The sequence below is a fragment of the Rutilus rutilus genome, assembly GCF_951802725.1.
Source record: "Rutilus rutilus genome assembly, chromosome: 5".
Classification (NCBI taxonomy): domain Eukaryota; kingdom Metazoa; phylum Chordata; class Actinopteri; order Cypriniformes; family Leuciscidae; genus Rutilus; species Rutilus rutilus.
Window position 1 is genome coordinate 15192072 of NC_140213.1, and position 27309 is coordinate 15219380.

General features: G+C 39.0%; 1 protein-coding gene across 2 annotated transcripts in view; it reads right to left on the reverse strand.

The window, feature by feature from the left end:
- The window catches only part of cd151l (CD151 antigen, like), an 88699-nt gene that overhangs the window by 39011 nt on the left and 22379 nt on the right, over positions 1-27309 (reverse strand). For both annotated transcript variants that reach the window (XR_014627477.1, XM_084409655.1), the window contains exon 3: positions 6741-6932. Coding sequence is in view for 1 of the 2 variants with exons in the window: in XM_084409655.1 (XP_084265781.1) it covers positions 6741-6932 (192 nt within the window). In the remaining variant the exon portion in view is untranslated. The remainder of the gene's footprint in view (positions 1-6740; positions 6933-27309) is intronic.

Here is a 27309-nt window from a genome sequence, read left to right on the forward strand (position 1 = left end):
TTTACATCTACCTTGTAAATATTTAAATAAACAACAATTCAAGTGTAATCTTTCTTTGTAAAAACTAAAGTATACATATTATCATACATATTTCAAAGTTAAGGATTTGATTGATTATTTGATTATTTTTGACAAAAAATTAGCAAATAAAAGCTTATTTGAGGTGGCAGATATTTTACAGTAAAAATGTATCTATCCAAAACTAATCAACGAAATGTTGTCTTTCATATGTCTGTAACATAGGTCTTTCATTTTTATTATAAGGAATATAAATGTTAATTTGCAGTTTAATACGTTGCTTATACAAATATATATCTATGTGCATACACACACACATATATATGTGTATATATTTATACACAAAAATTAATTTTATTTATATTTTTTATATACATTTTTTTTTTTTTCACAAATTGTGCTTGCAAATTGTATAATATCCAAGGTAAACATATCTAGTAATTGTGCAGTTAATTCTCATACTGTATTTTCAGTTTTGGAATATTTATCCTCTCCATAAATTTGTTACTAATAAAACACAATAAAAATTATTTAAAGAAAAAAATTATATTTACCTTTTAATAGTTTGTTTACATCTACCTTTTGAGGGACATTTTCCCTTATTATTATTCCTCACAGCGCTGCGAGACGGTGTAAACAAGTAATGATCTGAATAAACTTGTGTTTTCTCGAGCTGATATGGGGCTCGAGAAAACACAGCCCCTCACAGGTTTGCGCCGTGGATTCCCGCGAGTCAGACGCGGATACTGTGTTTGTTTTAGGCTCGCGCAGTCTTCACTCGGACGCGCGCTTCAATCCGTTGTGGAGACTCTCTTTTCGTTCCAGTGAAATTACAAAACAAAATACACACAAACATGTCTCTGCCTGATATACAACCACTGATAAACATAATCTGATTTGATTTAAAAAAAATAATAATAATAAAAAAAAAAAAAAACTATATGAGTGCAGATTCGAACTCAGAACCTCTGACACGCTAGGCAAATGTTCTACCACTAGACCACTTGAGTACACGTATTTACTCACGCGAAAACTCGGTGTTTACTCGGCGTGATCAATTCGCTCTTGAAAATGCTGCCGTTCATCGTCTGAGCTACAATCTTCCTCTGAGGAAAAGCCAAGGTGAGTTATTCCTCGCTGTCCAGAATCATCTGAAGAGCGTCTTTACCGGAGAAACGAGCCATCCTCTCTAAACGCGATGAACTATCAGTGAATCTGATCTGATGAAACTTCGTGTTTTCAAAGCATTGATCGGGGGGCGGGTGCGAAGCATAGATTACCTAAACTATTTACCATGTGAATAGCGCCGGGGGCGGGGCGGCCTCGGTTCATTATAGAGATAATGAGGCAGAAGGAAAAAACGGTACCTCTCCTTGCTTTCAAACGGATTACATGAGTTGAAAACATTTGTTTTTTATATTAATTACTTCATTTAAAAGAAGAGATTTCAAGCTTCATAAAGACATATACCACGTGTCTGTGTGAGAAGTATTCGCTGAGTTATGATTCATTTTCGGACGCGTTTCAGAATGGACTACACGGACAGAGAGAAGGCAGATCGCGCTCCGTGTTTATTTTTCTTAATTTGGCGAAAAGCACAACACTTTGCTTTTATTGTGAGTATACACAAAAATAATACACATTTAACAGAATCGATTGATGTATGAAACTCCTATGGAAAATCAAAGTCAACAGAGTATTTATGAGTTTCTTTTACACTGATAAAAAAAAAGCGAGCTGGTATCGCCGGCGAGACCGCCGACCTCAGGGGGTTAAAGACATTCTTAACTCTATTGGAGTTAGACAACAAGTGTCAGGACGTGACCTACTCATTGTCGTAATCAGGCCCGTCGCGACAAGGCAAGCAAACCAAGCAATTGCTTGGGGCTCCGAGCTGGCCTGGGGCCCCAAGACAACGACTGGTTAAGAATAAAATGCAACGACAAACTGTGTGAGCGCCCCTTTGATAGTCAATGCAGTAAAGTGCAATGACACTGTTATCGGGATCCCCCTCAAGGGGGCCCCTCTCAGTAGTCGCTGACAGCAACAACAGCCAACCACGTGATCTCTGCTGCCGGCAAAATACAAAACCTCCTCGGGTTTTTCGAACTTTTTTTCGAACGGACAGAATATGGTTACATACTGTAATATGTTTTTTAACGGGATAAGGAAGACGCAGATCTGTTTCAGAATCACTGTTTATCGTATTTAATGACATGACATTGCTATAGCTTTGTAATAGGTTTTGATGAAAGTGGCATAGCATGCTATACTAACTATTCCACCGTGATAATCTATTTACCAAATGGGGGTTAGGAAAACCACACAATAAATTCCGTGCATCAAACATTAGCTTGGGATGTTTTTAAGCATTGGTTGTGAAAGCAGCTGCATCCCTTCCCTTCTAATATCAAAATATGGAAATGCTAACATGTCTTTTCATTAATAGATGGTAAATTGTTAGTTATTTAATCTTTAGTTAATTGTCATTTAACTGTTAGCAAACAGTCTTTTTACTTAATAAATACTTTGTAACCCATCTATAAACATTATTTAACCAAAAAGAGGCAGAGGAATATGATTTTTTCATAGCTTATCTTAATGTGCTAGTGTCGGGATATACGGTAGTGACAGTTTATGCAAATATGACATTATTTTTATACGTTACCAATGGATCTTGAACAGTTACTTTATTCTGTGTGGCAAATTTTTTTTGCTGTGGTTCCTGTAGGCTTTGCGTGCGTGCCTCCATGTCCATTTTGCTTGGGGCCCCCAAATTCCTTCAAACGGCCCTGGTCGTAATCATACTCTAGATCTAATATTATCACACGGAATCAATGTTGATGCCGTTGAAATTCTGCAGCAGAGCAATGACATCTCAGATCATTATCTAGTCTCGTGTAAACTTCATTTAGCCAAGGCTGCAAAGCCGACTCCGTGTTACAAATATGTTAGACCTATCACTTCTGCCACTAAAGATTGCTTTATTAATAATCTTCCTGATTAGTTTCATCATCTCAGCATCCCAGATAGCTTAGAAGAACTCGATATTGCGGCAGAAACTTTTAACTCTCTCTTTTCCAGCACTTTCCAGTTGCTCTGTTGCGCTTAAAGAAGATTAAAGAAAATAGTCCAACACCATGGTACAACGAACACACTCAGGCCCTTAAAAGAGAGCAGCCAGAAAAATGGAGCGCAACTGGAAGAAAACAAAACTAGAGGTATTTCACATTTCATGGAAGGAGAGCTCGATTGCATACAGAGAGGCCTTAAAAGCTGCTAGAGTGCATTATAGTCTCCCTAAGGAAAAATTTTATTCATTCATTACTATAGGAGAGGAAGAATTTTCTAAACTTGTTAAATCATCTAAATCGACAATATGTATGTTAGACCCTATACCGACTAAGCTACTGAAAGAGATGCTTCCAGAGGTCATAGATCCTCTTTTTAATATCATTAATTCATCTTTGTCATTAGGATACATACCAAAAACTTTTAAGCTGGCTATGATTAAACGGCTTATTAAAACAACACAACTTGATCCTACAGAATTAGTCAATTACAGGCAGATCTCGAATCTACCTTTTCTGTCAAAGATACTAGAAAAGTAAGTAAGTAAGTAAATTATAAATTATATTTATATAGCACATTTAAACATAGCAGGGCTATCCAAAGTGCTGAACAAAGTAAAAACAAATCGAATAAAACAGAGAAACAACCAAACAGAACAGAGAGAAACAGCATCAGGAGATAATTAAAATGCCAGGGAATAAAAATAAGTTTTCAATTTAGATTTAAAAATAGCAATTGAAGGTGCAAGGCGGATGTCCAGAGGCAATTGGTTCCATAGACGTGGGGCGGCAACAGCAAAGGTGTAGAAAATCCTGCTGTGATCTGATTGGCTGACGGAGTCTTGATAAAGAGCACCTGTGGCCCCTTACTAATTATAGCCGCGTTTCCACCGCAGGAACTTTCCCCAGGAACTAGGAACTTTGGGCTGGTACTCGATGTGTTTACACCGCAGGAACCAGGGTCTAAATGAAGTTCCGGGTAAATATTTCCCCCTCCGATAGTCCCTGCTCATGAGGTAGTACTTTTTCAAAGTTCAGGAACTTTCAGGGGTGGGACTTGTGCGCTGCACAAGCTGATTGGTTGTGTTCACGCCGCATTTTGGTTGGATGACTCCACGCAGCATTTTCTTTATTTTTAACCTCCCTTTTAAAAAGTGGCTTCATGCAGTAAAGTTGTCTGTCTGCAAATATGGAATTTAATAAAAAAAAACTGGGGGACTGGCGACGAGTTTCAGGCTTTATTATTTGGGTATTTGTGGAAGAGGAAACTTTCTGCGCGTTCGTCACAGCCATCTCACGGCCAATGTCCGCAATAGCTGATAACATACAATTCTAACGTTAGCATTACGAGCTCTGAACACGCTTTATCAGTGCTCGTCTCTTTTCTGACACAGCTTTTAATATTAAGTCATTATGTTTACACATTGTCATCTATTGCAAGGCAAACCATGTTACAAATTTACTATAACAGGATTGGAATAGCGCATTGAGGTTGGTAACAAACAACTATTTACAAGACTGTCACTATTTATGATTGATAGACGGAGTTCAGGCTTTTTTTAAGCGTATTTGCGCAAAAGGAAATTTTTGCGCGTTCGTCCCAGTCATCTCACAACATACCTTGTCTAATTTTATACGCATACGAGCTTTCTGAACACGCTTTAGTATCAGTGCTCGTCTATTTTGTTATGTTAATTACCTCGTTAGTAAACCAATAACTGCAGCACAGTTTGAATCTCCTCCATACTTATAAATGTGGCGCTCAAAACTGATTACTGTCCGTCGCAGACTGGGAGGAGCAGTTGCGCGCAGTTTACCTTCCCGGTACTTTAGACCGCGGTGTAAACGCAGAAAGCAACCGGTCTGGGGCAAAAAAGGTTCCTGGGAAAAAAGTTCCTGGGACAAATTGTTCCGGGTAATTTCGGTGGAAAAGCGGCTTATGTTTCAGTCTCCTCTTGTTTGAACCAAAAGCTGTTGTTCAGACATGGCTTGTGTGGAATTGTTGCGTTGTTGACCGTGTAAGTTTCCTTTTTGATTGTTTGTTTAGTTTAAAGGATTGTTTAATATGATATATTGAGTTCTAGTTATGTTTAGTAGTTCTTTAATGTTATACTTATTTGATTGTTAAAGCTGATTTCAGATGTATGATTTAAGATTTGCAATTGTGTTTGTATTTATTAATGGTTTTGTTTATGGGTTTTAGAAACCAACAATTACCATCACTGCCATCTGTGAAATGTCTACTCCTACATGTCACCACAAATAAACTGGGAAAAGTACTTGATGACTGAATGAGTTTTAATGGACCCACCATTCCAGTAGCAACAGCCAAATCAGCCTAGAACTTTCTGTTAAATTCCTACAAAAGGCTCTATCTCTCTTATATTTTAGACGGGAGCGAGGGATAGATAAAAGAGCCCTGTCTGAAGATCTTAAAGATCTAGTGTATGCGAGAGGAGTAAGAAGATCTCTAATATATAAGGGAGCTTGATCATTAAGAGCTTTAAAAACAAACAACAGAATTTTAAAATGAATTCTAAAATGGATCGGGAGCCAATGAAGCAAGGCTAAAATTGGGGTGACATGATCGTATTTCTTTGCCCCGGTCAGCAGCCTTGCAGCTGCATTTTGGACCATCTGGAGTCGAGCAAGCGATGATTGAGGAAGACCCAAGTACAAGGAATTACAGTAATCCAGGCGTGAAGTAATAAAAGCATGAATAACCTTCTCCAAATCGTGGAATTACAAAAATGATTTTAGTTTGGAAATGAACCGCAACTGATAAAAACTATTTTTTACAAGCAAATTAATTTGTTTGGTTAAACATAATTCAGAGTCCAGAATGACACCAAGGTTCCTGACCTTCCTGAAAAAGCTGTATGTTCACAACTATGTTCCTTTTTAGAAAAAAACGCTATCTGCAAGGATTTTCAATCAGGATTTAGACCGTACCATAGTACTGAGACAGCTCTCATTAGAGTCACAAAATATTTGCTCTTATCATCCGATAGTGGTTGTATCTCTTTATTAGTGTTACTCGATCTTAGTGCTGCATTTGACACTATCGACCACAACATTCTTTTAAATAGACTCGAAAATGATGTTGGCATTAGTGGAATTGCATTAGCATGGTTTAAATCATACTTTTCTGACCGTTATCAGTTTGTAGCAGTAAATGAAGAGATGTCTCATCGATCACAAGTTCAGTATGGTGACTCAGTACTAGGACCGTTGCTGTTCACTCTGTACATGCTACCCTCGGAAGATATCATTAGGAAGCATGGCATTAGTTTTCACTGTTATGCTGATGATACGCAGCTCTATATTACTTCACACCCTGACGAAACTTACCAATTCACAAAATTAACGGAATGCATAGCTGATATAAAACCTGGATGACTAGCAACTTCCTACAACTTAATTCTGAAAAAACAGAGATTCTAATTATTGGACAAAAAACTTCAGGTGTGTTGGAGCTAAACTTCGGGGACAGCGGCCCTCCAGGACCGGGTTTGCCCATGCATGCTCTAAACTGATCTGATGTGCAGTCATGCATTACTATTTATGTCAAGGAACATGCAGTACAAGAAAATGGAAACACAACCCTCAACAGTTCTCTAGAGCAAGTAAACATTTATACATATTTCTCACCACTCTCAGAAGGCGTCGTTGCTCTTTGAAGGTGGCACAGCAGCCTAAAACCCCTGTTACCATGACGATCACCCCGGCCATGATGAGTATATAGGCAGAGACAGCATAAATCTTTGAGGACAGCAGACTGATGTAATCGCTCTTCTCAACTATCGTCCAGATGCCCACAGCCATCACTGCACCTCCTGCCAGCTGGAAAAACATTTAAAGGAACATTCAAGATTCACTGTTGCTTGGAGATGCGCAACAGTTCTGGTGTGGCTTTGTTTGAAACTATCTTTATGAAATAGAAAAAAAACTGAGTATTGTGGCTAAAATGTTAAGTCACTTTATATCAACTTGTTTATTGGACTTTTGTACAAGATCACTATCACACATTTGCAATTTACTCATGTGATATTGCCTAACTACATAAGCTTGCTGCGATAGTCTGTTAGCCGCAACACCGGTTATATCACTTGACCACTGCGGCACCTCCCCCCACACCCCCACCGTCATTTTTTATAGAATTAAAAATCATTTAGTTTAGTTAAAGAACAGATGCTACAGTTTAAAAACTGAACACGTCTGCTCAATTTTGTGAGCTGAACAAGAGTTGCAGCACAGACCAGCAGCAGGAGTCAGATTTCACTTCGCCTCACTCTTGACTGACAAGACGATGGCAGAAGATTTGGCTTCAAAGCAAAATGTAAAAGTGCCTATTTAAACGAGTTTGTCATTGTACAGTTTTGTTGTTGTGTTTTTCATTAAGAACTAGATGTACCGCATGGCGGTACAAAATATGACCGCCGCTCAGGCCTGCACTGGCTTTCCACAAAAATAAATGACATGGAGCAATTTGGCTGTATTGCGTGTTTATGTATATAAGTTGTATATTTTAAAAGACTGTCTGGAGTATTCCTGTGGATCATGGATAATTTAGAGTTTTGTAATTATTTGCTATTACTATTTAAGTTTTATATCAAAAGTCATTAGTTTAGACACTTAACATCCGTAATGTGAAAATGTCACATTCATAACAGTGGTTTTCCCTACATAATGTATTATAAAAATGAGTTTCAAAAACACACTTATTGTGTTCAAGCAAGTCTTTTTCATGCTACATTGGTAGTTTGTTTAATAATTTACAGAGTTTGTAGGACACTTGTAAAGTGTGTGTATTTCATGTTATGTCCATAACGCTGCTAAAATGTATTCATAGGATGTAAAATATTATATGAAATGTGAGGATTTTGCAAGAATCAGAGGACAGAGGTTACATTAAAAGTTATGTAAATCAATTCACTGATACTAATTTTATCTATGTTTAAGGCATTGTATCTACCAATATAAGTCTAACTGTCACATGCATAATGTTGAAACTGTTGTATAATAAAAGGGAAGAACAAATAAATAATAATATAAACTATATATTTTCTGAAAGCGTAGACTCTCAGGATGTGATCTAACATGGCATGAAACATGTCCCACCCACCTCATTAGTATACTGCCCAGGGTGGGAATTATACCGCGGCCACGGCCGCCGTTGCCCTACACTTTGGCCTTCATACCCCGTGAAAAAAAAATCATCGTACGGCCACAGTGGCCTGTGTGCCTTGGCCCTGTGAGCGCCGCTCACACCACGAGTCTGAAGCATGCTCAGTCAAGCCTGACCCTGAATCCACCTGTCTTGCACAGTCATCAACAGTAGACTATTTTAAGTCAAAACTCAGCTCAATAATGGAGTTCAAAAAGTACTTCAAAAAGGAAAATGAGAAGTCATACAGGTGTAGCCTACTATTAATAAGTCGCTCCGGAGTATAAATCGCAACAGTCAAAAAATGTGCCATGAAGAAGAAAAAACACATATAGGCCTAAGTCGCATTTATTTAGAAATTTATTTCACAAAAAAAAAAATCTTTTACGGACTGGACAGTTCTCCGTTAGGACGTGAGCGCTCTGAAAGCGGCACTAAAAGACTGCTTGATAAAACTTTCACAGAGACCTCAAGCAGAAAGCACAAAGCCTGTCTTTAAATTTAATTTCGTTTTGTATTAATTGTATCTTAATTTTAATCAATGTTTCATCAACCAATTGTCTGGATTTAATAAATTAGAAGTGAATATATTAGAAAATAGATAATCACGACACGAAGGCGCCGGCGAAACTGGAGCTTGTCTCATAAATGAACCGAAACTCAGCGTATAGCCTACTTGCCTCACAGACCTGAGACATATATATAAAGCTTGAAATGTCTACTTTTAAACAGAACAATTCAAAACGAAAGAAAACAGACTTCTCTCTTATGTAATCCGTATGAAATGTGCATTTCTCTCTGGCGCGTTCACTACTGCGAAGATCGCGAGTCAGCATCTTTCCAGCTGACACAGACATAAAAACTGGTTTATTAGTAAACAATTAAAATGTCTCCTGCTATATTTTACATATTCATGCATAATCATTAATTTTGCCGGTTCGTTGTGACAGCTTTTAGGTGCTTTATTGGCAGCAGCACCACCCTTAGGCTACATCGCATCAGCACCGAAAACATCTACATTCTTTTCTTTTGGGGGCATTTTGTTTGTGTTCAGACTTTCTCAGTTGTTTTTAGGCGCGATGTTAGAGGACGCTGCTAATAAAGTTGCTAGTAGGCCCACACATTGGATTCACGTTTATTATTATAGGCTAAAAAAAAATACCCCAGTTTTTATGCCGTTCGTATCATTTTATTTTGTTGTATTTATCCGCCACACCTTGAAGGCCGGTCCGTGAAAATATTGTCTGATATTAAACCGATCTGTGGCGCAAAAAAGCTTGGGGACCGCTACAAGTGATATACATGTAGATTTTTTTCCTTTTTTGGAGCGAGCGGGGGGCGATTTGAGTGGAGCGCGAAGCAAACTGCGTTGAGCGCTGAGCGATAATGATTGTGAGGGTGTATACCTTCTGGATGAAATGGTTCTCTCTCTCACACTCACATGATATAGAGGACTGAATGAATATTTTGAATGCTTTTATTGGCATTTGTGTTGTTTCTGAATGCTTTTATTGGCATTTATGTTGTTTCTATTGTTGTGTGAGGGTGTATCTTCTGGATGTAATGGCGCTCCCTCTCTCTCTCTCTCTCATTAAAAAATGTTTTTTTTTATTAAAAAAGTCATAATCCATGTCTTATTCCAAATTAAGATGTTATGGTATCAATCTGAATGGGAAAACCATCGAATTGTACTCAATGGCCTTTGTGCCCTGTCATATGGCCTTGGTGCCCCTAAAAAAAAAGAAAAGGTGGAGGCCAAATGGCCTTGCCCCTAAAATTACATAATTTCCACCCTGGTAGTAGTAGTATGTGCATGTCTGTCTGTGTGTGTGTGTATGTGTGTGTGTTTGTGTATGTGCTTGTCTGTGTGTGTGTGTGTGTGTCTGTGCGTGTATGTATGCGTGCGTACATGTGTGTGCGCGTGTGTGTGTTTGTGTGTGTGTGTCTGTGCGTGTGGATGTCAGTGTGTGTGCATGCTTGCGTTTGTTTGTATTCCTGCATGTGTGTGTGTGACAGTATCATCCTAAACCAGCAACCCTTCGCTCAACAGCACCATCTACAGGCCGATGAGTGTACAGTCACTAAATGTGCACATAAATGAATTTATTTTATACCCCCCCCCATGGATGTAATTCTACGAAACTTAGCATACCCCCAGAGGATGTCAAGTTAATCATACACATGAAATATGGTGCAGTTCTGAACATCTCAACTAAAGATAGGGGCGATTAAAGCAGAATAATATTGCATTTTCATTTTTTATGGGAAGGGGCGCAAATCACTAATGAGTGATTGTGGGCTAGGTTGATGTGGGCCCTTAAGACCAACATACCATAAAAATGTCTTCATCCTCGGTGCCACGGTTCAGGTAGTTATTTAGGAAAAACTGCATTTTTGGGGTTTGGGGGGGCCCAGCGCGGGGGGGGGGGAGTGGCCCCCGGGGACCAAACGAAATTTTTCCGTAAAAGTCTAGTGGGGCTACATGCCCACCAAATTTCATGTTCCCCGGTGTTCCGGTGTCCCTGGTATCGTTGACGAAAAATTCAGTAATGACGAAAAAAAAAAAGGAAAAAAAAAATTTGACAATCCCTATATGACCGCTTTCGCTAGCTATGCTAGCGGCGGTCATAATAATAATTAACCCACCATTCAAGCAATTGGCGCCTCCAAAATTGCTGCTAATTAGAAAGCGAAAGTAAAATGAGCACGGCCGCATGGGCATTTTGATGGTTCGTGTGTTTTTTTATACATTTTTTGTGGCAGTTTTGCCCCAAGGGGGCAACGGGGGGTTGATTATGATACTGTAGTATTTCCAGTTAATTTGGCTGCAAAGAAACATCAGCAGCATGAGACGGTCTGGTAATTGCGCATGGCCTACGTCAAACCTGTTTCACCTTGTAAACAATCTTTGAAGTGTAGTCTGTCGCACACGTTTTTTGTACTTACAAAGTCTTTGACTGAAGGCATGAGAAGCAGCCGATCACAGTACGAAACGTAACTGTTGCTCAGTGTAGATGTATTTTCGGAGTTGTACTTTTTATTCCAATTGTATTATACATCTATTCATGAGAATCAATCAGGTCACTCATGCGAGTGCATGGTCAAGACACTAAATCGGTGTCTGCCTACCTGCTCTTGCATTAGGGATTTATCTAATCTGTCATGCATTATCCACTACGCCAAATCGGCTATTCTCCTGTAGTAGACGGTTACAGTGAAACGTCAAGAGGCAGCAGTTAAACGGCCGTTTCACACTGCAAGCGTGAGCAACGCATATTTTCGCTGTGTATGTTAAAGGGTAACTAAACCCTAAAACAACTTTTTTTAGTTAATGATTTGTAAGACTGGGGCTTTATTAGTGCTGTTCATTGATTCGAGTACATTTTTTGACATTTGGGTATAAAGTGTTTTAATTCTACAATATATGGTGTAAAAACATCTGAGTGCTGCCCTCTTCAGGTTGAACGGTGGCTACTGCAGTTGAATTTTCCTATTGGATGTTGTGGTACTGCGTGACGTAAGCAGGTACCAGCTCACCACGCCCTTGGTACGAGCTCACCACGCCCTTGGCAGCCCCTGGTATAAAAACATCTTGTTTAGTCAAAACCACTGTAGCGAATCAGGAGTTGGAATTGCGAGTATTGAAAATGATCAGGATAGCGTATATTAGCATCTAGTTAGCATTGCATTTATATATTTATTAGGGCTGCACGATTTGGGGAAAATGTCATATTGCGATAATAGAGGTCAATATTGCGATTGCGATATGCAATATAATAAACAAATGGTTTCATGAGTCAACTTGCTTGGTTCTCAAGGAAAATAAATGCACACACAGATTAGTGATAATCTGCCTAAAGAAAAAAGTTATTTGTGTTTTTCTCTGTTCCCTTTGTTCTTTGATTAACTTTAGTGACAGATATAATTAGTGGCTACTGTGTACTGTCCCTTTAAGACCAGCTGCTGCTGTCAGAGACACGGATCTCACACGCCTCATTCTCTCACGAGTCACAACTCTTCTGTTATGAAGATACTCGACAAAAATACATTTTGGCATAATTGTGTGTGTTATTGTTCGTTCAAGCTCGAAAGAGAACTGTATTCTGGCATGCTGTTTTGTGCGCACGCACGATATTAGCGTGAGTCTTTCAGTGTGTCACAGTCAGGACATTCACAGGCAGCGCGTTCATTTAGGCATACATGTGTGTTGTTCGTTCTACCGCGAAAGAGAACTTGATACTGGCGCACGTCTATCTGTGGGTCGTGTGTGTGTGTGTGTGTGTGTCAGGAGGACATTCACTGACAGCGCGTTCTTTTTTGACTTATCGCGCATGAATGGTTTAAAAGCATTTGCATGAATAAGAGCGGGATCATGTATCACTATAGCCAAAGGATGCCAAAAATGAACAGATGCTGCGTTAATTGCGTTAACAGCGCTAATTTGTTTATTTAATATAAAAATCGCAGAATTTTGCGTCATATAATCGCGTAGGCTTGACATCGCGATTGCGATACGATTAATCGTGCAGCACTAATATTTATTTAGCTTCACCAAACAGCTTGCGCTGAAAAGCGACGCAGTGCCAAACGCTGCTCCTCCTGCATGGACTCCATCACTGCAGCGGCGTCTTGATGTGAGTAAGCATATATTTTTAGTCACAATGTACACTCACCTAAAGGATTATTAGGAAAACCTGTTCAATTTCTCATTAATGCAATTATCTAATCAACCAATCACATGGCAGTTGCTTCAATGTATTTAGGGGTGTGGTGCTGGTCAAGACAATCTCCTGAACTCCAAACTGAATGTCAGAATGGGAAAGAAAGGTGATTTAAGCAATTTTGAGCGTGGCATGGTTGTTGGTGCCAGACGGGCCGGTCTGAGTATTTCACAATCTGCTCAGTTACTGGGATTTTCACGCACAACCATTTCTAGGGTTTACAAAGAATGGTGTGAAAAGGGAAAAACATCCAGCGAAAATGCCTTGTTGATGCTAGAGGTCAGAGGAGAATGGGCCGACTGATTCAAGCTGATAGAAGAGCAACTTTGACTGAAATAACCACTCGTTACAACCGAGGTATGCAGCAAAGCATTTGTGAAGCCACAACACGCACAACCTTGAGGCGGATGGGCTACAACAGCAGAAGACCCCACCGGGTACCACTCATCTCCACTACAAATAGGAAAAAGAGGCTACAATTTGCACGAGCTCACCAAAATTGGACAGTTGAAGACTGGAAAAATGTTGCCTGGTCTGATGAGTCTCGATTTCTGTTGAGACATTCAGATGGTAGAGTCAGAATTTGGCGTAAACAGAATGAGAACATGGATCCATCATGCCTTGTTACCACTGTGCAGGCTGGTGGTGGTGGTGTAATGGTGTGGGGGATGTTTTCTTGGCACACTTTAGGCCCCTTAATGCCAATTGGGCTTCGTTTAAATGCCACGGCCTACCTGAGCATTGTTTCTGACCATGTCCATCCCTTTATGACCACCATGTACCCATCCTCTGATGGCTACTTCCAGCAGGATAATGCACCATGTCACAAAGCTCGAATCATTAGGGCCCGAGCACCGATGGTGTGAGGACCCTCTTGGAATTGCTCTGTTTATTATTAGGGCCCAAGCCCAAAGGGCGAAGGCCCTATTGTTTTCGGTAGGATTATTTATTATTATTAGGGCCCAAGCCCTGAAAGGGCGAAGGCCCTATTGTTTTCGGTGGGATTATTATTATTAGGGCCCAAGCCCAAAGGGCGAAGGCCCTATTGTTTTCGGTAGGATTATTAGGGCCCAAGCCCTGAAAGGGCGAAGGCCCTATTGTTTTCGGTAGGATTATTAGGGCCCAAGCCCTGAAAGGGCCGGGCTGAAGCTGGTGCCCGGGCGTGGCAGGGGGCCTCGACAGCGCCCCCTGGAACGGGATCCGAACACTTGTCCATAAATCAGACACGCTTGCATGTAATAATATGAAACTCGGTACACATATAGATCTCATCGGGCCGAACAACTTTCGTGCTCTAAGTTTTACGTCAGACCAACAGGAAGTCGGCTATTATGGGTTGTTTGGAAACACTTAGCTTAGTGCTAAAGCATGCTATTGCTGCAATTAAATAGGAATTTGCTGTAACACAGGCATGGAATGTCCAATCTGCCCCAAACTTAATATGTAACATGCAAGAAACATGCTAGCAACACATAGCTAAGTTCTAAAGCATGCTAGAAATAAAGGAAGTTGTTGTAACTTAAGCATACAATGTCCAATCTACCCCAAACTTCACACGTTTGATAAGAATTATCTCCTGAACACAAGTCCAAGCTCATATTCAGATATAGTCATAGCGCCACCTGCTGGCAACAGGAAGTGACGTTTAACACTGTTCTGGACTCCTATTAACATATAAAAAAAGTGCCACCAACTGCTAAACATATTAGCAACATACTAGAAACATGCTATCAAATACTTAGCTAAGTGTTAAAGCATGCTATTACTGCAATTAAATATGAATTTGCTGTAACTCAGGCATGCAATGTCCAATCTACCCCAAAATTAATATGTAATATGCTAGAAACATCATAAAACATGCTAGAAATGCTAAAGGAAGTTGTTGTAACTCAAGCATACAATGTCCAATCTGCCCCAAACTTCACATGTTTGATAAAAGTCCTGCACTGAACACATCTACATAGTGATATTCAGATATAGACATAGCCCCACCTACTGGCAACAGAAACTGACATGGTTAACACAGTAATGCAGTACTAACCACATAACTATTGTGTACTAAGCATGCTAGAAACATACTAAACATGCTAGCAACTACTATATATACCTCCTTAAATGCACATTGCCCAACCATGCTCTGTCTTCCTAAAGCCACCGAGTGACGATGGCACGAGTGCGAGGGCCCTTTCATCGCTGCTTGCAGCTTTAATTTCAAATTGGTTTCTTGAACGTGACAATTAGTTCACTGTACTAAAATGGCCCCCACAGTCACCAGATCTCAACCCAATAGAGCATCTTTGGGATGTGGTGGAACGGGAGCTTCGTGCCCTGGATGTGCATCCCACAAATCTCCATTAACTGCAAGATGCTAGCCTATCAATATGGGCCAACATTTCTAAAGAATGCTTTCAGCACCTTGTTGAATCAATGCCACGTAGAATTAAGACAGTTCTGAAGGCGAAAGGGGGTCAAACACAAGTATTAGTATGGTGTTCCTAATAATCCTTTAGGTGAGTGTATGTTCCTTCCTATTAGGCTAAAGTTAATCCTCTGGGGTCGACAAACGCGGCGGTGCGTTTTGCTGGATTTTTTCACATAGCAGCAAAATAGACTTAAAATACTCTGTCATTTATGGTCATACAGACTTAAGAAATATGAAAAAATAAACTGTTAACCCTCTGGGGACCAAAAACGCGCCCGCGCGTTTTGCTCGTTTTTTTTTTTTTTAGCAATGAAAATAAACACTAAATGCTCTGTTAATTTTGATCTTTCATTTTCGTGTAATACATCAATCGATCCTGTTCAGTTTCTATTTTTTTTCTGTATACTCACAATAAAAATAAAGTGTTTTGCTTTTTGACAAATAAAGAAATATTAACATAATGCCATTTCTGCCTTCTCTCTGTCAGTAAACTCCCATTTGAAACGCGTTCGAAAATGATCTATAACTCCGCGAAAATTCAGTCAAACAGGCAAACAGACCCACGGGCATAAAGCTTGAGATCGCAGCTTTTAAATTAAGTAATTTATATAAAAAACAAATATTCTCAGCTTCTGTAATCTGTACAAAAAGAGAGCGACTCCAGTCGAGCTCATTACGAGCCATTCAAAAGTAATTTGACCACTCCCCGGAGAGCGCGCGCTATTCAAATGCAAATTCTGAGAACCATTTCAGAGCTGTGAAACGCCCACATCAGCTGTAAACAAAAGCGCCGCGAGTGAGACATAATATAGCCTAACGTTACCTTATGGAGAAAAGTTTCCTCTGCAGTGCTGATATGAGGAGCAATATCTCCTGATATGAGGAGCAGATCCCGCTGAGGAGTGAGGTAGGCTGTTTTCTTTTCTCAAGTGTGGAATAACGTTATGGAATAACGTTAGTGTAGGCCTATGCAAACCGCAAAAAGATGAATCGCATTTCTATAATATGACTCGCCTTTCTGTGAGATGAATGAAGGGTACATATTTGTAAAGACTGTTTAGCCTAAATATGAATCGCGCGTCTGTGTGTGAAAGAATAAACTGCTTTGCTATAGCCTACTGAGATGAGTAAAAATCGACTGGAATATGTTGAAATAAAATGTATTTGTATAAGCAACGTATTAAACTGCAAATTAGCATTTATATGCCCTAATATTTCATAAAAACAACGTTACAGTCAGTCACTTGTTGACTAGATTTGGGTACAGTTTTTAGGCTACTGTAGAATATACTGCCACATCAAATAATCTTTTGTTTAGCAATTTCTGCACATATCTAACGTTATATATATATATATATATATATATATATATTTAACTATATATAACTATATTATTTATATATATTATATTTATATATATTATATATATTATATATATTTGCTATATTCAAACTAATGAATACATATGATAAAATGTAGGCCTATAATCTTTTCTTTTTCTTTTTTACAAAGAAAGAGTACACTTGAAATATTGTTGAAATTGTAATTATTGTTGTAATTGTAACATTTTTAATAAAATAGCAAAACATATTTACAAGATAGATGTAAGCGAAATCTTAAATGGTCAATATAAGTCTTCTTCTAAATACATATTTTGTCCTTGCATTGTGGCTCAGTCAGTGTCACACCTGAATGAATGGCTAATTATGCAGAGTCATTATGCAGAGTGGGTGGGACATGGTAATCTAAGGTGTAAACTACTCCTCCCCCTCGCATATTGGCTTTCCAAGCAAAACCTGTTTTACACCATTTAAATCAATGTATTTTTTTTTTGTGAACGATAAAGCAAGACTATTTTCACATAATTTTGAAGCTAGAACTCAAAGGGACAACATCAATTAGTCAAAAGTCTTGTGGACACATATTTAATATGTGTTTTGTGGTCTTAATTCAGCAACTTTCATTTAATTTTTTTCCAATAACCACGCATAAACATTATTCTCTTAAAAATACAAACATCTACACACACGTTGCTCGCATATTATGGTAGCCCTGTTTGTGCTATATAGAGTGAATTTACACCTTTGCCATTAACATGTTTATAAATAACTGAAAAAAGCACAAATGTCAGAGCATGTCAGAACATCTCAAGGACCCCAAAAACAGCTTGGTCCCCAGAGGGTTAAATGTCTATTTTTTTATGTGTCCACTTACAATCGAAACAAAACATTGAGCTTTTGTAAAATAAAGAAAATAAACAGGGTGTGCTTTCTGCCACTGCGTCTCCGTGAACTTTTTTTCTGGAGCACGTCTCTAAACTTAAACAAAACTCAGCGAATACTAGTCACACAGGCATAAGCAATATCTTTATAAACATTTCAGTCTCTGCCATTAAATGATCTAATTCAAAACAAAAACAAATATTCTCTGTTTATGTGATCTGTATGAAAAGATAGAGATGCCAGTCGTTCTCATATGGCAACTCATCTGCGCCTACAGAGAGCGGGTGCTGTTGAAACGAGTCTCAGCTGCACGCCCCCCCGCTCAGTCCCGCCCTCTGTTCGTCCCCTCTATCCCCCCCTCTATTTTTTTTGCTGCGCTGCTCACGCTCAATTAAAGTGAAAGCACTCTTTTGATGGACAAAATAAATAGGATTTCCAACAAAAAGTGCTCAAAATGCACAGAATAAGCATGTCTAGTGTGTTTTTAACAAGACCTGGGGTATGTCAGAAAAGTACGGTGACCGGGAGGGGACATGTTCGGTTCACTTAACTTTGTCATGGCCACAACAAATACATTTGTGGGAACGTGATAATAGGCTTGTTTGAGATAAGCAAAATCTGCGCAGAACCGATCACCGGTGATCAGCGCGAGATGCATGCCGGTTAGAAATGTGTCCTAGTGCGGTCCGCCTTGCTCTGATGTCATGCTGACGTATGTCAAAAATATCTCGCGATCGCAAGGCGGACGTGTCGAATTCTGCAGTCGAGCGCAGTTGCTCTCCACCGACTGCGCTGATCAAAAGCACGATGGGAAACGACTTGCTGACGACACAGCTTAATTCTCATTGGTTTAAACAACCGTGATGTATTGTTCTCTTTTAAAATGTTTGATTTGAAAACTTTGATAGCATGTTTTATGTGTGAATATTCCCAAACTATCTGACAGTGCGAATGCGATCTTTATGGGTTATGCAATGTAATTTTTATTAAACACGTATGTCTGTATTAAAGAAAAAAAATATTGATAAACATGTATTTGGAATGGAATTAAATAAGTACTTTGGGTGTCTTGTTCATTATATTTATTTTCATTAATTTCACTAAATTACATCCAGTTTATTAGCAACACTGTGCACGAGCGTGAATCCCGCGATATCAGTCTTTGATCTCGCAGGTGTCAGATCCACTGCGAGAAGAGAGAACTGTCCGGCCTGCACTTTTTTCACTCCTCCCCTCACTGCAGCCGCCTACTCTCGCATACATTTCAGGCGAGGCAAGGCGCATCTCAAACAAGCCTAGTAAGTAGTGGGAACGTCATAATATATCGTGGGCATGAGATCGTATGTTGAGCGAACGACATCCGTTTCTCGTGGCTACCAGTTTTATTACATGTGGGAACCAAATCTTCACACACAATACGGGCTCCTCCTTTTACCCTGGTCATAATTTACTTAACTTAAGTTTTTCATAATTCGTTTTTGTTTATTGCCTTAAACGGGACTTTATTCGTGACCCAAGTATTTCATTCAAGCCAGCAAATTTCCAACGAAAAAGCCCATTCAACTTAAGAATGCGCTTCAGGTGTCTTTCACTTAGCCTACCCATGTCTTAATGCCAGAGACCGAACTATATCTTTATATGACATTCCTAATTCAAAGTAAAATGTTATCTCCATCTCCGACTGCTGTATATGGTTATTGATCGGTGTGGTACCCTCAACATAACTCGTGGCTACGAGAAATAGATGTCGTTCTCTCAAAATATGAAGTCGTGGCCACAAGAAAAATATATCTTTCCCTCAACATATGAACTCGAGGCCACAAATTTACATCGCTTGGCCACTACATAATGATGTCGTTACCTCAACAAAATGATGAGGTATTAACACGAATTAATATCTCGTGGCAACAACATATTATCATGTTCCCACAAGTTTATATGTTGTGGCCACAACAAAACTAAGTGTAAAACTAAGAACTCCTGGTCACCGTAGAAAAGAAAATGAAGAATTAAAAATATTTATAGAAGATTTACCCATTTAAACTTGTTTTTAATTATTCAGTTTGGCTGAAAGTGTTGTGTATTATAAAAAACTAAAGTAAACTAGCCAGAAAATATGATATATAAACTTTATTTTAGTTTATTATGTAATTCACAGACAGGTAGCATATAGGCTCTAGCACTACCCAACTCAAACAGATGTGCGTTTTTTTTTTTTTTTTTTTTTTATCTGCAGAGTTTGTTACACCTCCCCATGTTAACAAACTTTCAAGACAGCCTATTAAGTCTTTTAGTATAAAGTATTTATGTATTTGGTGCTGTGATGAACATCATAGCGAATACAAAAACCTGAATGGCTGTTCAGAATGAAACATTTAAACACTGTTCAGAAACAGAAAGAAGCTCAGCTGCTATTGTTTACAGGTTTATAAACAATAGCAGCTCTTCAACGCAAATTCTAAATAGCCTAATTTGTAATAAGGAATTACCATGATAACAATACTGTGCATGTTCATTATTGTGATATCTTATTATCATGTTAAACAATACGTTGAGTTTATTTCCTTAAAGTCCCTGTAAAGTCAAAATTAAGTATGTGTTCTGAGTTTGTCACACCACATAAAAATGTGTTATTAGCCACCCAGCCAAATTTGAATGATAAAAAAAGCCGGCAAGTACATAAAATAAGCTATCAAAATCTTGAAAAAAATTAGCAGTAGTCTCTGCTCTCAAACGCTGGGGGCATGTCCGCTGGCTGCGCTGAAACCTGCCGTCGCCACACTCAACTCTGTCACCGCTACAGCCGGAATGGATGCTCCTAGGTTTTACAAAGCCATACATGTTCGAGCCTGGACTACCTACTATAATTATAACATAAGCACACAAGGCAACTTACACTCATTGGAGGGCACGCACTGCCGACAATGGCACCAGTTGTCGGCGCGACGGGAGGATGAAGGCCGAGGCGGGAGATAATCGGTTCGGCCCCATTCACCAGTAACAGCGGATTATCTGTGAATCCCAGTTGTCTCCGATGAAAGTTTATAAAACTATCCCGTGTAAAATGATCACTACAGAGGCGGGTTTTGGCGGTGATCCTCAGCTCTCCATCAAGGTGGCTCTTCACAAAATTAATCCACCTCTTCTTGATGTGATTGTTTTTCGGAAATTTAAATAAGGACACCGATCTGTTTTGTACCTGATCGTATCCAGGTAGTACGCATTTCCGTGACGAAGGCATAGCTAGCTAGCAAACTGTAGGCTGTAGTAACTAATAGTACTGACAGTAACTCGCGATCGGCAAACTGATGTGAATGAATCATGTGCTATATTGTTAGGGGAGGGGCAGCGTCAGGGGCTCCAGTGCGTCATCAAGTAGGGGCGTGTCCAGGAGCTCAGGGGCTTCAGTGTGTCATTGAGCCCCCGTTTTAGCCCCGCCCAAAAAATCCGGAACACAGCAATGGTGAAAAACTGTTTAACGGTCTAACTCCACAATTCAGTACTTCACAGTTCACAGTCTTTGTAATATGTTTTAGCAATACATTTCAAACATTTATAATGTGTTTAGAATTTTTTTTTAGAATTGCCTTTACAGGGACTTTAATATGCAAGGGATAATTGACGACGGGCTCGGAGTCAATTATTCCGCTTACGGTTATCACACCTCAAAACATTGTTCAGGTGATGTATTAAGACATTTGTCAGGTTTTTGTCCTTAAAACTCTCTTGTGTGTAGGACTAATTCTATGCATCTAATCCCAAGCCTCTGTTGCTAATTCCAAAATGTAGTAATGGAGGCTTGAGACATTGATTGCAGACTAATGCAGTTATTAATTAAGCATAGCGTCAGTTCTGGCAGGTCATGTTAGTCAAGCTCGCATCAGCTGACACTCAGCTGATCCACGTCTACCTATAGGAATACGACGCCTATCACTTTATACATATATAAGCTCCTTCAGTATTATCAGCAGCTATCACTTTTCTCAGGAGCTAATTAAATGGTGAAATTCGGCAGGCAAACCACATCATCTCACAAGGAAGCATGCAATCGGGAATTTAGCGAGAGGAATTCGCTCCCCACAAGGATTTCACCTCAGATTCATTCAAGTTCGTGAACTTAAACACAAGATTCACCGCACTGATCATAAGTTTAAAATCCTGATTTGGAAGTGACCTCAGTCTGCATTGCTGCTTGCATCGCTGCATTATTGACGCAGGACTCGATGTGATTCACTCTCCAATCATTTCTGTAAGTCTTCACGAAGCTAAGCTAAGTTCCTTTTAATGCCCATTGCTAAAATCTATCAGGGTATTGGCAACATGCTTGTTGCTAATGCTATCCGTGTTGCTTGGGCTTATCTAGTCGTTTTCAATAAAATGCTCTTGCTAGGCTTATGCGATCATATTGACTATGTGCTTTACTTATCTGTTGTCATTGGCAACTGCTCGCATTGCACATGCTGTGCTTTTAGCACTATGCAGCACAGATTCAAGCAGCTTACGGTGATAGATAGGAAATAACTATTCATGGTGCAAACGGAATCATTTCTGCTGTGGCACAGCTCTAAAAAGATAGTAAACAGTCACTATTCAGTTGAGTCAGTTCAGCGTTGATTCTGTCAGGTATCGGACACGCTTGTTCTATCTAGTTCTTGGAAACACAGCGTTCTTAAAGCTATAGTGTATTGGAAATATGCTTGCTCTAAAGCAGTGGTTCTCAACCTTTTTTGGGCCAGCGCCCCCCATCCATTATCCAGGTCCCTCAGGTCCAAAAGTTACAGACTTTGTTGTGCAATTCTTGTTTTATGTTAAATGTTTGATTATTCATGTTAAATGTAAAAATGTTAAATAAAATAGAACAATAAAAAAAAAAAAAATAGTAGGCCTATATTAAAAATAAATAGACAAATGAGACTTTCACATGTCATATTTTCACATGTTTAAAACATAGTTTTACAAAAAATTTTTTTTTAAATCCATTAGAAAACCTTGTTAAATATGCTATTATAAACTCGTAGGGGAAAGGGACTTAGGTTTTATCACGCATTTAGGAGATTGTAAGAAGCTGCTTACATTAACCTTACTTAAAAAAAAAAAATCATGATTTTTCATGAAAAATTATGTTAGAATTGTAGGCCTAAAATATCTTGGTATCAGCTTGTTTTCATCAATGGTATAATTAATACAATTACAATTAATTTGGTTAATTATAATTTGTCATGATTAATTTGTTCATAATCAGTAAAAAAAAAGAAAGAAATCTTCTAACAAGAATAAACACATATGAACAATTCAATTATTGTTGTATTATTAATTATCTTGAAACTATTCAAGCAGCATTTCGCGCTCAGATGTGACGGTGGAATTAATGCATTACCAAAATGTGATTACAGAATATATTTAAATTATCCATCAAATTGTCATTTTCTCCTTACAGTCTTGCGAGTTAACAATAATGTAAATTAACCAGTAAATTACTTGTTGAACAAAGAAAACATTTTGCATTGCCATTAGTTAATGCCTAAAAATGTAAAAGCTTTACCTTATAAATAGAATTTAGTTTCTAGTTTTTATTAGTAGAAATTCATCGCCGGAGTGAATGGGAACATGATTTATTGAAAATCTTTGAAAATATATGAAAATTATTTGAAAATTAAGTGGTTCTTAAGTCAATACTTTAAATTTCTTGTCAACTTTACATTCCTACGCTGCGTGATTCCAGTCAGCGCTGGATTCTAGCCACCACCGGATTGTTGTCAGCGCGAAACACATTTCTGAGCACGTGAATGCTGATTCTTGTCAGCGCTGGATTCTAGTCAGTGCTTGAGTGCTGGTCTATGACTGGAAAAAGTGCAAAAGAAACAATACACAGCTTACATGTCGCATTAAACTGGCAGATTTTAGAATGTTGTAGGCAATTATTTTGCAAGTAATTGCATGTTTAATCTTGTCTTGCCTGGATCTTTGGTGCAAAACACCCCCGTTGTTCTCTGAACGCCCCTGTTGAGAACCACTACTCTAAAGGCTATCTGTTGTTATTGAAACATGCCAGGGCTGTACAGTGTGACATATATGAAAAAATTGGTCTGTGTAATGAATAAATTTACCACTGTAGCACGTGGCGATACAATTTTCATAACACAGCCGCTTAATAGTGTGAAGTGATTGTTGTGCTTGTTTGCACACTGCTATTATACTTGGTTCTGGATAAAACTTGTTTTTGTCCAACTCCATTTCCCACAATTCCTAAGTAATTAAAAGCCCATAATTTCTATGCAGCTGCTAGTTGACGAGAAAATGAAAATGAAGCATGAAATGTAGTCTCAGAGGAGTGTCATGGGATAGGTTAGTGCTAGTTTGCAAACAAGAGTTTTTATTTAGTGATGTCTGCCCACAGATCTGTTCTACTTTGATATGTAATGTTAAGGTGTAAGAGGTGTTATGTGTTCTGTGCACTTTATGGAACATCAATGCCTCTTTAAGTGATGCACTCCATTACTTCTGTTTGTTTTCAGGGATGATAACATACGTTTTATACTTGTGCTACAACTGTTTGGACTGTGCTACAAAACTTTCAACCTCTGTAGCACCAGTGCTATGTGCAAAAAAAAGTTAACGTACAGCCCTGCATGATTGTCCTTAAGGCTATCTGGTTGCTATTGGAAACATACTCAGATTTTTTTTTAAAGGTTTAAAAATACAACATTTTATTGAAATAAAAGGCTTTCTCTCTCGTCGCCACTGAGTTTTAAGTGCACAAGTTAGTTTTGCATCTAATATATCGCAAAAAAGATTAGCAAATTTTAATTTGCAGTGACAGATTTGAGCAGTTGCAAGTGCATAATTGAGGTTGTACTGTGAGTGTGAATTTAAGAATAAGTGCAAATATATATTACAAGTTTGTGTCTGTCATTGTATTTTTGTGAATGGCATTTCACACATTTGTGCAGGCCTACTTGTCTGCAGCTTCAAATTCAGAATACAGGTTTGTGACTATTGTCTGCGAGAAAAAAATTCAACATTCAACTTTAGATTTTTATTTTACAGGTTTTCACATTGGAGCTGTGATACCCCTTTTCCACCAAGGCAGAGCTGGTGCTGGTTCGGAGCCAGAGCCTAGTTTCAAATCGGTTCTTTGTTTTTCCACCGCCAAAGCACCAGCTCCGAACCAGTAAAACTGGTTCTTAAGTAGCACCAAATCATTGCAGGGTCTAGAACGGAGCCAAGAAAGAACCGCTTGCGTCAGAGGCTGGGGGCGGGGTTACCGTGGCCAACAAGACTGAAGAGAAACTTGTGACCGCCATTTTCAAATAGCAGCTAATCGAGCTAACAGCAGCTAAACACGATGGACGCGATCTAAAATATAAATCTAAGGCTAAAGTCGGCATCTTATTGTTAAAAATAAATGTTATGTACATGCCGTTACTCTCGCTTGTAATCTCCGTCTGTACAAATAATGGCGAGCCGCGCGAACACGTTGGATCCGCCGTGTTTGGATGCCGATGTAGGTCCACAAAGCCATGAACATCAATAGCAAAGCAACGTGCGCCATTGTTGATGATGTGTTTGTGTTTGGCGCCGGCGCGCTAACGTTGCTGAGAAAGATGAGACGTAGTTGTGACGTAAGACCTGGCTCTGCGTTGGCTCTTTTAGCCTGTGGAAAAGCAAACCGGTTCTTTGGAGGCTCGTCAGTCGAACCATCTCCGAACCGGCACTAGCTCTAGCTCCGAACCAGCACCTGGTTCTTGTTGGTGGAAAAGGGGTATAAGTGTAAATTTTAGTGTACAAGAACGAATATTTATTGTACAAGTTCTCAAATTCACATCTACGTGCTCTTGAGTATTGCTACTCTTTTACCTTCATAGAGAAGACTAACAGTAGTGGCTACCTCAAGCAGTTAAAACAATGTGACAAAAACACACACAAACCTGACCCAAATGTTTAATGTCGCAATTGTTCTATTTGCCTTAGTTTATATCCAGTTGGTCACTTTTATGCATTCATTAGCCGGCGAAGTTGCATATTTAAAGCTAGCGACGTGATTACTTTCTCAACATTGATATGTTCATGTAGCCGACAGAAACATAAACAAATCAGAAATGCATTCGATTTCAGATCTTTTTTTATCACTACAATACATAGTTATTTTGATTAGATAATCATCAAGTGTTCTAAAATAGAAGAAAAATAAAGTGAGAGACTATTCATGTAATATAGGCCTACATTTATGTCATTTTAATGTTCTGGCCTTTGCAGATATTTAAAGATGGCCATCTTTAAGCATGACTTTTTGGATTTATATGAAATGCTTTACAATAAGATTCCATTTTTAGCATTAACTAAGGTTAATAAATGTTGTAGAAGTATTGTTCATTGTTAGTTTGTTAATTCCAACATATACTAATACATTTTAAATTGAGTTTTAATTTTTAATTTATCTGTTAACCTTAGTTAATGTACTATGAACTAACATGAATGATCAAGGTACAATTGTATTGCTCAAATATTAATACATGCTGTAAAAATGTATATTGCATAATGCATATAGTTCATGAAAGCTGGCTAATACATCCTTGTTAACAAACTGGACTTGCAAAAATGTTACTTATGAAATTTACATGTTTCTAGGTTATAGCTAAAGAAACACACATTTGACCTGTAATATTTTAATGTTTAAATTATTTTCTGTAGAATTCATTCAGTAGAACTTCTCATTTTAATATATTAATATTTACTATATTTATTTCATTTAGCACATTTCAGTTCAGCACTGTTTGTGTTATGTTTTTTTATCCAGTATTCATTTAAAAAAATATCGGTTGATTAATCAGTTATTGGCAAGTACGGTCAAACCTAGTTCCCTTTCGTGGTCACTCCGAGTTACGTCGGATGACGACGATTGGGGTTTCGCTTAGAAGCCTATCACCTTCGAGTATATAAAACGAGCCAATGGCAATGAAATGCCATGGGTCTGCGGAATTTGCATAGCGTATCTCCGCCCACCGCAGGGGGTATAAAGGAAGTACGCTGGCATAATGCAGATATGTTTTCGCTTCGGAGCCAAGAGTTTTCTTCACTCCTACAAGCCATTCTGTATCATCTTCACTCTACGAGACGAGCGGCTCTTCAGTGTGTTTGTGTGATGGCGTATTCCAGCGAGATCGCATTGCCTGCTGCTGATCTGTGCAGTGATCTGCCGACAGTGAGTGTGTTTCTCCCTGGGCGCTTCAGCACATTGCTGAGCTTTTCCTTTCTCTAAAAGAGCTGCACGCGGCACGTCTTTTTCAAGACGGTTCGCCCGTGTATTACTGGATGTGGGCGCGTGACTCATCTGTTTAACGGTCGCGAGCGCTGTTTTGCGTGTTGGGCTTAATCGCGCTCGGCAGCGCTCGTGGATGAGTTATGTTTTCATTACGGGAACATGACCATCGCGATGTTTATAGATCGAGACTCAATGATCTTTGTGTGAGAGTCCCCTCTGCCACACCCCAATCTATCTCTTCCTAAAACGTGAAGGATACTTTGGCTGGTGGCCAGGGTGATCTGAGGGTTATAGTGTGGCATAATTCCGACGAGCTTTCCTCGGGCCACGCCCCCCTCCACATCGCAAACTGTGGAGCTTCCGTGTGTGCCTGGTTCCTCTCAGGGACCCAGTGTTTTCATTCGGGACTCCAGCAGATGGTGTCAT